This window comes from Meles meles, chromosome 15 (assembly GCF_922984935.1).
Source record: "Meles meles chromosome 15, mMelMel3.1 paternal haplotype, whole genome shotgun sequence".
Classification (NCBI taxonomy): Eukaryota; Metazoa; Chordata; class Mammalia; order Carnivora; family Mustelidae; genus Meles; species Meles meles.
This window is the reverse complement of record NC_060080.1, coordinates 61,566,036-61,580,261: the sequence shown is the minus strand read 5'-3', so window position 1 is coordinate 61,580,261 and position 14,226 is coordinate 61,566,036. Positions and strand designations below refer to the sequence as shown.

At 33.0% G+C, this 14,226-nt stretch overlaps 1 protein-coding gene across 5 annotated transcripts in view; it reads right to left on the bottom strand.

The window, feature by feature from the left end:
• The window catches only part of USP34 (ubiquitin specific peptidase 34), a 233,901-nt gene that overhangs the window by 106,483 nt on the left and 113,192 nt on the right, over positions 1–14,226 (bottom strand). For all 5 annotated transcript variants that reach the window (XR_006815060.1, XM_045979050.1, XM_045979054.1 and 2 more), the window contains 7 exons: positions 13,935–14,024; positions 11,716–11,811; positions 6,846–6,928; positions 4,138–4,292; positions 2,865–2,978; positions 1,227–1,326; positions 940–1,099 (listed from right to left, as the gene is read on the bottom strand). Coding sequence is in view for 4 of the 5 variants with exons in the window: in XM_045979050.1 (XP_045835006.1) it covers positions 940–1,099; positions 1,227–1,326; positions 2,865–2,978; positions 4,138–4,292; positions 6,846–6,928; positions 11,716–11,811; positions 13,935–14,024 (798 nt within the window). In the remaining variant the exon portion in view is untranslated. The remainder of the gene's footprint in view (positions 1–939; positions 1,100–1,226; positions 1,327–2,864; positions 2,979–4,137; positions 4,293–6,845; positions 6,929–11,715; positions 11,812–13,934; positions 14,025–14,226) is intronic.

The window sequence follows — 14,226 nt, the reverse complement described above, 5'->3', positions numbered from 1 at the left end:
ATATAGAGTTCCCTTACACATTCTTTAAAAACACAAGGTATTATTTAAGTTTAATCCCATAAGTTGCAATCATAATCAAAATAAAGAATTTTGCAATGCCTAAATATATTAAAATCATGAAGCCATGTTATTTATAAGGAATGTGTAGAACATCTTTTTATTATTTCCTGTTAATTTAAAAAGAATCTCAAAAATATCGATTATATGACTCATCAAACTAAGCTCTGAAGTTGAAAGATTAATTTTAACAATTTTTGCCAACACAGTTCGTTGTATTTTTACATTTAGTCATGATTTTTAACAAACAGAATTTCTTAATTAAAACTATCTACTCACCTTTCATTTCAGTCGATATATTCATAAATGTTAATTTGCTTTATTTCTGTATTACACAGGGTATGTCTAAATTAATTATACAGATATTCATTAACAGAATTTTTTGATCATGTTTCCATGGTAAATGGAAATTCAAAATTAAAATACTGTCTCCTAGTCCAGGAAGAAAAAAAAACAGCAAATGAAACAAATGACTCAACTTGATTCAACTATGAGAGATTATCTGATGTTCTTGGTGAGGGTTTTAGTGAAACTTTTTTTGGTGGTGGTGTTCTGCCTTTCAGTTGTAATACTTTCTTCGAGTTGGAATTCTGTCTAGAGAGTCTTACTCATGCATATCTCCTCAGCGTTTTTTAAGAATTCTTAAAGTTCCACAATATTTACTGGGAACCTATGTTGCCTTCTTGGCAAAATGATACATAGTATGAATAAAAGTACTTCTATTACTAACCCTTCACTTGTGATAAGTTAAGCTTTCTACCTGCCCCAACAAAACCTTTACTTTAGGAATACTTTTGTACATGTCAGCAATGGGAGGAAAACAAAAGCAAAAACAAAACAACGCCTGACATTCACTGTAATAATGTAGTATAAAACAATTACCTTCTCCTAAATGCTTCCAGATGCGTCTTCAGCATAAGGAGTCCTCTTTCTATAACAGTGAGACTTGAGTGTGATTCCTGTTCCAGACTGCTAGAAGCTATCATGAGACTCTCCATACACTTACTAATAAATTCTTGCTCCTTCTCCAAACCCGTTTTACCTGAAAATCAGATGTTTAGACAGTATATCAATCTTTATTGTTTGGCTATGTTAAAAAGAAAAATGAATTGTATCTAAACAAAAATCCTCACGTAAGAAATTATCAGACAGTATTTTAAATCACTCACCATTAATATAATAGGAGTTAATATACTGAATAGCTGCTCGACTGACATCACCAGATTGTGCTCTTAAAGCAATGCCCCAAAATTGGTCCATACCACAAAGCTAAGAAAGAAAATATGATCTCTATAAATCTTATTGTCAACAATATAAACAATTAGAAGACTGAAGTAGTTTCAAGTTTCAAAGCCATACAATATCAAAGACTTTTAATATCCTATAAAGCATTTAAAAGGCAATTCCTATTAAATTAAATAACAAAATGATAAAAGCCTTGAAAATTTCCTCAACTACTGTAATACACAATGTACTGGTTCTAAAAAAAAATTTATAAAGCAGCTAACTGTGTGTGTGTGTGTGTGTGTGTGCATATGTGTAATGTTGAACCAAAAGCTGTAACTACATAGTGGGAAAAACTCAAATCCCCAAAACACACTACAAGTTAATAAAAATAACATACACAAAATTATTAGCAGAAAAAAGCTTCAATGCTTTCATCCAAATTACTCTGATAAAAACCCTCTGCTTTCAGATATTCACAGAAAAATTTTTAAATATGCTAACCCAAGTTATTACTTAAATTTATGATGTTAACTATGCTATGACAAAGAGAATGTGTTCACTGAAAACCACAGAAAAAGTGGAGTCAAAGTTCTCAAAAGCTGGGCAGGCTGAAGCAAGGTATTCTTCTAATAGCCTTTGAGTTCATATCATCCACTTAAAAAGCAGTATTACATCAAAATTAGAGTAGGAATACTTCTTAGGTAAAACAGATCTGTCTGAAATTACCTTGAAATTTATCAAAAAGACCACGATATTAAAAAAATATAAAACACTATTCAAACAAGGAAAAAAGGTAGGAAGATATTATGAAAGCATTCTAAATCCAATTAAAATTATTCTTTACTACAAAGGCTAAAACCAGTTTTCCCCATCTCTCTATAAACAACTCCAACTTATAAAGAAAATTAATGAAAAATGTGAGAAGATATTATCCAAATCAAAGCTAACATTAATAAACTGGAATGTCCAATGAGGAAGACTTTCAAATCACAGTCTGTGCTGGGTGAGTCTAATAAATAAGGCCTTCAAAGAAAATCCAGCAGCCACCCATTGAGGCAAACGGAATAGTAAGCCAGAAATAAAACTAGCAATTTGTGAGTCTTCAGTTAGTGAATGGACATGGCTCAAGGTCAGAGATGATTTAAGGTAGATTCTATTCTGGAACTCTGGTGCTGTCCAAGAGCAAGTTAAAGCTTGGTCACACAAATGCCATAATAATCAGATTTTAGACAAATCAACCTCCTGGTGGACAAAACTACTTGACTGTATTAGCTAGGAGCTTCTACAATACTTTTAAGAACATTCAGGTGGCCTCTTCTGCATCAAAGAATGTGTAGTAAGTTTTCATTACAGACAACCAAGGTTACAATTGGTAATCAAAAAGGAAAAAAAAAAGTCCCAAATTTACTTTGTACAACTTTTAAAATCAAAAGATAAAGCTTTTTAAACTCTAAGAATAACAGTCTTCATAATTAATAAATTCAATGGCTGGCAGACTAAATAATTCAGTAATCTAATTTGAAGAAGAAAAGAAAAATCCCTTAAGCTGATCTAATAAAATGCCAAGTCTGAATCCATACCTCAGAGTTTGAACCGCCATCATAGGCACTGGTCGCCAATCGAGCCAAGTTACAGAGATGCTGAAACAGGTTTAAGCCAGTCATGCTAATCGTTTCAGGTTTTAGCTGGGGCATCTTAAAAAAAAAATTTTTTTTAACTAGTTTAGTGTGATAATTAATATATTTTACTTTATCAAATTTAGATTAACAAATTTAACAAACGTAATTTTATTGTAACCCACTGCAGAAGAAAATGTTATCAGCTCGATATTTTGGTGATGATTTTAAAATAAAAATAGATAATAATTTAATGAAAAATTTTATTCAGGTCATAATTGAAATCTAATATCTATTTCAGTTTTCAATATATACATAGATAAATCAGAAGATATAAATAAAAAGTTTTATCATTTATTGTATATCTAATCTCATATACATTTAAAAGATGTGTAGCTGTATGTACAGTTTGTGTCTAAGTTAGGGCTTGAATTAAGATCCTTGAGGGTTTATCTGTAGCTTTGTAGTAGATCTATTAAGTGATTTAGTATATATGTACCAAAACTCATTCATATATATTTAATTCTACCACAGAGATAATACTGGTTTGCAAAGACTGTACATAATCTCAAAAATAAGTATGAAATAAAAAGTCTATTGCTTTAATATTGTCAAGTTTCAAAATCCAAATGGAAAATTATTACCTGAACCAACTGGGGCATCTGATAAAGAACAAAAACTGGATAGAACAATATCTTTAATTACAAGACATGATGGTGCTTCCTATAAAGGACTTTTTGGAATACAATTGGGAGATTGGTTTATTTCTGCCATAGGACTGGCTAAAACCACAGCCATCTAATTAAGAGTCACAGAACATAGCTCTCACTCATATTCATATCAATAAAAACACAGCAGAGGAAAAAAATCAAAGTAAAACCTATAGAACAAAATTATATAAAGACTGCTAAAAATAGTACATTTGTCTATTTTACAAATCTTTTTTTTTTTTTTTTTTTTTAAATTCATTCGTTTGACAGAGAGAGAGATCACAAGCAGGCAGAGAGACAGGAGGAAGCAGGCTCCCCGCCGAGCGTAGAGCCCCATGTGGGGCTCGATCCCAGGACCCCGGGATCACGACCCGAGCCGAAGGCAGAGGCTTTAACCCACTGAGCCACCCAGGCGAATCTATGTCAAAAGAGGAAAAAACTAACATTATAGAGTTTTAAATTCAAGAGATAACAAGGAAATATAGGAAAACAATAGGAATGGTAAAACTGTCAAGAAATAAAATTACCTTCTCCAGGAAAAGATGTTTGTAGGTTTCCATTCCCATAGCATGTTGATCTTTACTTCGAACTTGATTTAAAAACCAATGGAGTGCATCATCATAACACTCAGCATCTTCTACTAAACAATGCCATAAAATGTCGACTTGCTCTAAACTTAACCCTAGATAAAAATTACAAATTTTGAATCATGGTACATGCAATGTTTTGGTCTTAATTCAATGTACTAGGAGTGCCAATATATGCAGAAATATAAAGGAGGTATTTTATAAAAATTGTGTTATAAGAGATTTCACATAATTTATGCTTTCAAAATGCAAAATGTACTTATACATAATCCATATATAAATCATCTAAAAACACACAACTTATATAGTATCCTACAAGAGCCATTTGGTCTGGAAAATCACTCTCATTACACTGGATTACAATAAAAATGATTAATAGGGTAGGGTAATCCCAAAAGTTGAGAAGTCAGTTCTAAGGTTTAGTTAAGGGTTAACGGAGTACATGCACATCATGTTCAAAGATCATTCTATGCACACTGAAGAAAAAGAATAAATGCCAGTAAGCATTATTTTTGGAAACTACAGGGGTGGGGGAAGGATCTGTATGATGAATAAAGCAAAAAGTAATTGACTGCCTAAAAGAGGAAACAGCAACACATCAGGATATTCAATTAGCTGGGAAGCCAATATAATGAGATGAAATCTGTATAGTACTTTGACCCAAGTATTAAATGATTCCAAAGTCTGGCAGAAAAAAGGCAAAAGAACTGCTCAGAACTAAGGGAAGGCAATACAGGCAATCACAAATCTGAATATGGATAAAGAAGAAAATCCAAAAAGGGCAAAATAAAAGCATCATAAGAATTTTTTGAAGTGTATCATTGAAGGGTTCCAAAGTGTAGGTTGTTTCCCAGAATCAGAAAGGGATGGGAAAATATGATACAATCATAAGAAACCTCTTTCCTGGGAAAGGTACGAGAGATCCAGAATAGAAAAAAAACACCTCAGAAAATATTTACCTAGTAGCAATATCAGTCTACAGAATTTGATCACAAAATAAGTACCCTATCAATTTCTCACATAACCATACAAGTTGAAGAATTTATACCCTTGGGAGCCAATATTAAGAAAAAGAAAGAACGAACTAATGAATGAACCGGAAACAATCTTTACAGCATATTCTAATTTAAATACATTCAATAATTAAGAAAAGAGAGAAGAAAATTGAGAGCTGTAAAAACAAAACACAACAAGAAAAAAATCAGTATCCAGGTTAATTATAGTAAACTATATGATAAAATAAGTGTATTCATAAATGACTGAATCACCAATCCACATTTAATATAACTTTGAGGTAACTATATTATACCTAACAGGAATTGTGCCAGGAAGAAAAGAACAATTATGATGTGGGAGACGTGAAGTTCTTAGTTTGATTTTTCTCTGAACAGTAGCTATTATATGCCTATACAATAAGAATCTATACTGAGCTCCCTGGAATGGGAACAGCAAAATTATTCATTATTCAAAATACTTGAATTCAAAAATATTCATTATTATTTGATATATGAATATTCAAAAATATTCATTACTCAAAATAATGAAAAATTATTCAAATATTGGGAAGAGTGGTTAACAGTTTCCAATGAGAATCTTAAAGAAACATAAAACTTCATAGTCGTGTGGAATTATTTATGCTGACAATACCTGTCTTAGGTTGACTTCTCCATGTGTAAGACTGGTTTTATGTATTTTAAATTATTTACTTCTTGTATATTATCAGTGATAATGGGGGTGATAAAAGACCTAATAACATGAAACAGAAGTTTCCTATCAAAAACCAGTGTCTCATTTTTAAATCTTTCGGAATCACTTTAGTGGCATTTATTACAAAGAGCTTAACTTGAAGAAATTAAACAGGCAAATGAGTAAATGGTGTATCTCAAGCACAGACATGGACTTAAGAGAGCCGTGATGACACCTCTCAGGCTAGCAAGACACTTATAATTCTGACTATATCAAACACAGCTAAAGAAAGAGAATGTCCTAAAACAAAGTTTGTTGACAAGGACACACAGAAAAAGTGTGGAGTGAAAAATAACAATATGTGTCCCGTAAGAGAAAAGCAGCTCTGGCCAAAAGGAAATCAAGCTTCCTCCTCTCAAATACACCTAGATGTGGGTTTAGATATGGTCCACACCCTGAATATACCAGATCAGTTTTTTTAAGGTTAGTTATTAATGAAACTGAATTTTAGATTGATGTAAATAAAACGAGGGACTCTAAATATCTTTATCACCTGTGAAGCCAAGCAATTTTGGGTTGAGACTAAGACTAGCCCTAACAATAATAAGTAGACAGTGGCTGTTTCCAAATGGAGTGATAGAAGAATTCTGTAACTAAAAGAAATAAAAAATACAGTCACCCCTAAACATGGTATCTTCTACCCCAAATATCTTGTTCTTGAAATGAGCTGTTTATCCACTGAGAAACTGGCATTTTCAGAGGCTGAAGCAGAAATACGTCAGGGTCACGCTCATACTGCCATACATACTGAGGACATTCGGCATTGAAAGTATGAATTAAATATTAAATAGTCACTACAGAAATCTAAAGGCATGAGCACATTTAACTGGACTCTTCTAAGAGTCAATCCAGACCTAAAAACTGATTAAAATACTGATTAAAAGACTGATTAAAAAGCTTACTGAAATGATCAGGTGATCCCAGAGTTGAAAACACACAAGTCAAGAACTGAAGTCGAACTTGAACTTCGGCACTATGGCTGTACCTATATTTAAAAAGTCATTAAAATAATTAACTGAAAGAGCCTACTTCTTAATTATTTTTAAAGATTTAATGGGCCTAATCTTAAATTATACCAAAGTAAAATTCTACTTTAGTATATAATTATTAAATATTTTAATTACAATTGATCCTCGAACAACATGGGGTTTAGGGGTACCAAACCCCGTGCAGGTGAGAATCTGTGTAGAACTTTTGACTCCCCCAAAACTTAGGTACTAATAGCTTACTAATGACCAGAAGCCTAACTGATAACATACACAGTTGATCATGACGTGTTTTGTATACATATTATAGACTATATTTTTATAATTAAAATATGCTAGAAAAAAGAAAATGTTACTGTGAAAATTGTAAAAGAAAATACACTTATAGTACTGTACTGTATTTATCAAGAAAAGTCACATGTAAGTGGACCCATGCAGTTAAAACCCGTGTTGTTCAAGGGCCAACTGTATATAACTTTGGTTATACAAAAAAAAGGTCATAAAGCCAAATGGTATGTTTGAGATTTATGTTACTTAATAAATTATAAAAATCTGCAAACAATCAGAAAACATACTTTTAAATTAGATGAGAAAGTACGTAAGAACTCAACAGTGGAACAAAAGAAACATGTCATTTTGAACTTATGCAATATGCACATAGGTTAGAATAAATAAACTGCACTTCTATCCAAAAAATGCATGTTTCATTATCACTGTCCCATCAGTGATAATACTATATTCCATAAACAAGAAATGCTAATGAAATATCATCCCATACATCTAGTTCATAAACAATACAGCTAATACAAAACTGGCATTTTTTAATGTTACTTCAAATCTAATTAATGATAATCCATGTGCACAAAATCAATGGTAAGAGTTGGAGGCTTATTAAGTAGGTGATTTCACAAAGTTCTCTGGGAATTCAATTTGTAAGCAGGTCCAAAGGAACAGCATTTCAAGAATCAAGTGTTGTTCTCTCAGGGAGGAAGGGTAGGAGATGCATCTGAAAGAGCTATATAGGGTCCAGACTGTGCCCAGCCTGAAATGTCAAACAGAAGAATTTGGCATTATTCTGGATGAAAAAGGAGATCACTAAAGGGTGTTGAGGGGAGAGGGGACCCATGATCAGGTCTGCATTTTAGGATTCCTTTAACAACCCTGCAAACTACATACTGAACTTGTCTGTGATAGTACAACATTCTAATTCCCACAAGCACCTGAACACCCAATCAATGTAGCTTAATCAATCATGAGTTCTTAGCTCTATGTTTCAAATCAAAGGCTAGTTGTGGATGAACTGCCCAAATTACACTGCCAACAAAAGGCAGCAGCCAGTCTGAGCCCTGATCTATATCCCAGGTTGCAGAGAGTCAAAGAGCCTCAATTCAATTTCCTCTATCTTCAAGTAAGTATAAAAATTGAAAAGCTTCCTAAAATTAGCTGGTTTCAAAAATTATACTAGATTTGCTGTTCAAGTTTCAAGTTAAGGTTTTATAAAAATTAAGTATGCTGGATATAACTTTGATGCTCCTTACTGTCTCATATTAATATTGGCAAAGAAAAGACGAACTTTCACTTCATTATTGTCACAGGAGCTTTTGTGAAGGTCAAAGTATGTGTGGCAAGACGGCTGGGGGCACAGAGGAGGGAGTACAGTAAGGAACTCACAGACTAAAATGCCATCCAGGTAAAATTCAAGATCAGCTCTTAACAGCTTCTTACCCTTTTACTAAAAAGGACTGATTCTGTAGAAGCAGCCTTGGAGTACAGGTTCAAATTCAAGTTCTATCACCCATCAGTTCTGTGATTTTAAGTAAGCTACTATACTTCTCTGAGCCTGGAGGACTTGGTCACAGACATAAGGGGAGAATGAAATCTTGTCCTGTACAAAGCGCTTTTATTTCCTGCATACTTCCTTCCTGCACTTGAAACTCAGACTAACAGACCCATAACCCCAGAAGGCATGGACTCAGTCCCTTTGTCCTCTCTTCTTCCGTTTCCACAGCAGAGCCACTGGCTCCACACTTCAAAGGACTCCTCTGCTCTGTCAGGGTCTCACTGGCTGCTGAAATCACTAGCCAGGAAATTTCTTGAAATGCAAAACAAAGATAACATCAATAATGGCAAATTCTCATGGATTTGTCCATGGCTTCTGACATTACAGGAAATGTAAGACAAAAATAATCTTCCTACAGGCATGAAATTTTAGTGGCAAATTATGTCTTAAAAAAAATTTTGTTTGTAGCCTCTATGTTGACACAGTGGGATTTTCTCTAGAGGCCACTGGATTCAAGAAATATTTAACATGTCTATTTGGGAAATGAAGTGTTATCTCTCATACCACAAGAATCTTTTTGTCCTAGGTGAAAATCTGAGAACTTTGTCTACTAAAATCCTTATGGAACAAATGCAAAATAATGGGCCACAAACTCAAGAGATCAGTATACTTTAACAAAGGGTAGCAAATGCACAACTCTGTTTTATAGCCTGAAGGAACAAGGCAGTTTTATCAAGAGGACAGACATCTCTCTGTTCTAAGGTTTCATTCTCCTTAAGATGCCAGGCAACAAGGTAAGACTGGAGGACTGAAAGGATACTATGTACCCTAAGACAGTTTCAAACTCACCTCCAAAGAGCACCACTCCACTATTTATTTTTCGCCACAGAAACAACCCTTGTATGAGGCTCCACCTCTAATTCCACTAACAGTGTCAGCAAATTCCCTGTAACCAATGCTGTGAACAATCAAGACTCAGACCTGTTTATTTTTTGGCATTTAATGTCAGACTTTCTCGGAAGATTCTTTCTGCGGATGATTCATCTAAGTCTTGTCTTCCATGCCCCTTTCTTAAGCCTCCCATCCTTGCTCATTAACCCCCATGCTTCCAGCTGTGGTGAGAGCTCTTTTGTAACTTAGTGTTTACTTCCAGGGACAAGTAGCTTGAATTTCATCTCCTAAAAATGCTCAAGATGTAGGTCCTGTGGTTTTATTTCTGCTTCTTGCCAATCTTGTGGTTTTTAGATATATGGAGATGCTCAGGTTCAGGAAACCATGATTATCTTCAACCTCTGCTTCAAGAAGAATTAAAGGAAGATACATACTACTACAAAGAACACTTAGAATTTTAATAGGATTTAAAGAAATGCATCTTATGTAGAGATAACTATGTAAACAAAGCTACAGGATAAATTTAAGGTAATAGTTCAGAAATAATTTGATAGGCTTTTAAGATAGGAGATCCTAAAAAAAATTTGAGTAGTAAAACAGGAAAGGCTGCTTGAGCTTTGATCTTAGAGGGCCCAAAATACTAGGCTGAAGAAATGGAATTTACTTTTTACTCAGTGAAGAATCTAAATGGGGGTAAAGGGCAACTTTGTTATCTGTTTTGTACCGTAGTTTCTTATTAGCCAGGTAACTATAGTTTGTAGACAATCTATGTGCCAGGTGCAACTTACTAAATTATTTCATTTAATTCTTTCAAAAACTCACAATGTAAATAATTAGAGATTATTAGGGAGGTAACTGTAATCAAAATAAGGTCAAAACAATACATTCATAATCTAAATCCAGGTCTACATGATTCACAAGCCCAAGTGCTTTCCTCCAATACTGTATTACAACTCCTAATATAATAAGGATAAGAAATTAATGAGCATGGGAGAGAATGAGTCAAGAAAAGTGATACAGAGTTTGGATAATAGGACTGCAACAGCATCTGTGGGAATGTCATTGTGAAAAAACAAGGAATATATTTTAGCATTAAGATAACTAGAGACTGATAACAGCATAATGTAGAACTCAAGAATATTAGAGAAAGCAGACTGCTCCACTATTTATAAAATGTGTGACCTTGGGCAAGTTATTTATCGTCTCATAGTTTAAACATTCTCATTTTTAAAATGAAACTGCCTAACTCAAATGAGTTGTACATCTTGAGGTTAATACTTAAGTTAAATGGTATCTGGCATATGGTAAGCATCAATAAACATTGGTATTTTTATCATCATTCATGTCTGGAAATGACAAAAAAAAAAAAAAAAAAGGCCCAAAAGCCTCGACGTTTTAGGTGACTGAGAGGATGATGGGATTCTGAAGGACATAGTAAAATCTGGAGATAAAACTGATTTGTGGAGAAAAATAATTCATTTTTGGAAGGAAGTATGCCTTAAAGGTCTATCACTTTTTTGAACACTTAGTGTGCTCAGTATTCATCTATGTAGAAGTCGTCTACAGGATTATTTTCTCAATAAATACTAAGGCTAGCTGATACACAGTAAGCTGGATTTTCCCAACCTGGCCCATCAGTCCCACCAACTGACTAAAAAACAGAAACCTGAATTTTACATATTTCCCTCTAGACAGCCAATTTTCCCTACAAGAAGCACTGAACACAGCTATACCACTAATCTATTTCTACCAATTCTTATCCATAGTCACTAAATGATGAAATATTTCAAAATTTCAGAATCAATGCCTTAACAGAGTAAAACAGGGTATTGATGATTTCTAAAATTGATTCCTGAAAACAATGACTTTGAACAGAACTCAACAGTGAAAGTTAACCAACCCCAAAAAGTTACATAACCTACATTTCCTTAAGGTTAAAAATTATAAAAATAACTTTATAAAATTCTCCAACTTAAAAGAGCATTTCTTTCTCTTAAAATTTTTACAACTAAAGTTGTCATCACATTTATTTACTATATTAAAGAAAAGGAATAGAAACACTGGAAGGAAAGACAATCAACACTTAAACATAATTAACCTAGTTAAGGTACTTACAGTGCATGTTTCTGTCTTCCTTCTCTTACAGCTTGAATATAATATACCAAATTATCAAAGAAAAGCTTCATCATGTTCAGTTCTTTTTCTGCCCACCTGGCCCAAATGAAAGAAAAAATACTTTTAAAGGCATAGAGCAAGAAAATAATTCTACTCTAGGACAAGAAAAAAAATGCAGATCTAAAAATTGTTCAAATGCAAAACCTTCTAATTGCCAAAATTTTACAATTTCTATTTGAATTGTGAAAGATATAAAGCAATATGTCTTAATTTTTTGAATTTAAAGTATCACTATTTAATATCAAAACACTCTATCTCTGTGAAGAGGATAAAATATCTGGCAAGAGCTAGTTATAAATGACTAATACGAGTTAATATTAAAAACAGTATGATACAGTCCATATAAGGATGGACTGTGCCTTGGTCATTATTTAGTTCAATTTAGCAGAGTACCTAGCATATAATACACATACAATATGAACATACTAAGTTATTTTTCTTTTTTACTGTGGATTATTTGTTTAAAAAAAAAAATCAGGTATCAGGCTCCAAAATAACCTATAAACATACAATCGGGGATTTCAGGGATTGTAACATTCATGACTAATATCATCTATTCCACATAATAGGTACTACTAATACATCTATTAAAATGTAGAAGAGTACTGAAATTCCAAAACTTCTGATGTAATTTATATCATGCTATAGCACTCGCTCTTTTCAAAGTATGCTACTCTCACTTTGACAATCATTATTGAAGGTGCCAGTAACGCACATTTATGTTTGAAACCAGTCCCAATATAAATGCAGCATGGCTTTGGGCAAGTAACCTGACCTTTTAAAGTCTGTGTGCTGGTTACCTGAATATCTACTAAGAGGATAAGCAGTAGCAATTTCTAATTTTAAGATATGGGCCATAAGAATTTAAGAGATAATTAGTACCAAAGGTTGAGTGCTACTGCACATAATAGATCCACAAAGTTTTTGTCATTATTGCTGCCAACTAACCATAGGAGCTCAGCGTTCCTTTAATTGATCTACTTGAGATTTAGCATAGCAGTCTCAGGTAGGAAACCCTGCAAACTGCTATTAACTGATCTCATTTACATTTAATTTAAGGATCTCAACTCAATATACTTAGGTTCAAGTACTTGATAAGTAACTGACCACAAAGAGGGGGCCACTTGTATAAGACATTACTCTGTTATTCCTTAATATAAACCTCCTCAAATGGCTACAGTATGTCTCCAGTTTGTCCAAATTAGCTACAAGTAAATCTCTTAATACCTTAGAATTCTGTCATTCAACCATTTAAAAACTATTTGAAAAGTAAACGAAACTGGACTCACATTCTACTTATACCTAAAGGACGCTAAATACTTTTCCCTATCCCTGTTTAGTATCTCAACGACTTGTTCTCATCGTAATAACAAGAGACTAAGATAATTTTTTTTTAAATAGAGGTTCAGGTTAAATAGATCCCCTTTAAAGGAACAAACAACCAGCAAGAGCTATAACTGAGAGCTAACTTTACCCATTTAGAATTACTGTGAAGTCTTGTTAAGAATTTTTCTAAATGATACCCATTTTGAAAGTAAACAAGTGCTCGTAACAGCTAATGTTAGATGTGAGAATGTATTAGGTAAAAAGCCATCTTATCTGACTTCAAAAAATGAATCCTTCAATAGGTCTCATTTTTCCTAAAATCTAAATGTCTCTAAAATCCCTCCAAGAGTCTATTTGATTAAAGCAAACAACACATTCTTACAAATTAATCTTAAGTTCTCTGTAAATGTAAAGTAGTAATAGGTTAGTGTCAAGATTATCCCTAACATGACATAATGTCTACAAACCAATTTCTAGTAATGGAAAAAATTAAAAACATCCTAGACTGTTTATTTTAGTGTGTTATCTTTTTCAGGAATCCTTTATTGTGGTGGATATACTACAAATCTTCACCCTAAAATTAGAGCACTACTTGCTACTATATTTTTCTTAAGCTACAAAGAATACAGAAGTCAGATTTTTCTACTGATGTTGATAAAATCTCCATGGGCTAAATGGCAAAGAGCATGCCAAAAAATCTAAGAAAACATTTAAACCATACAAAACGCAAATATGCCTGGTGCAAAATAAAACCTAGTAAGTCATTCAAAACTGTTCTATAACTATGATTATTAAAAAGTCTTTAAAATGAACACTTCTGTTTATTTACTTACATTGTAATCCAATGTGTATCATAACTGCTCCCAAACTGCTGAAAAGTACCAAATAGTTTTGGAAGAAGGCGAAGTGAAATTACTACTGATCTGAAACAGCAAAAACAGGTATTTATAGAATAAAATAATTATAGTTACTATTACTAATTCTAGCATTTGACAGAAATTCAGCTATTTAAAAATCTTAGGTGCAAAAGGATTTTAATGAACTTCACAGTATAAATATATTTCTTACATAAACACTGAAAATTTTTTCCTTAAAGTTTAAATTTATTTTATACAGTGGGGTAAG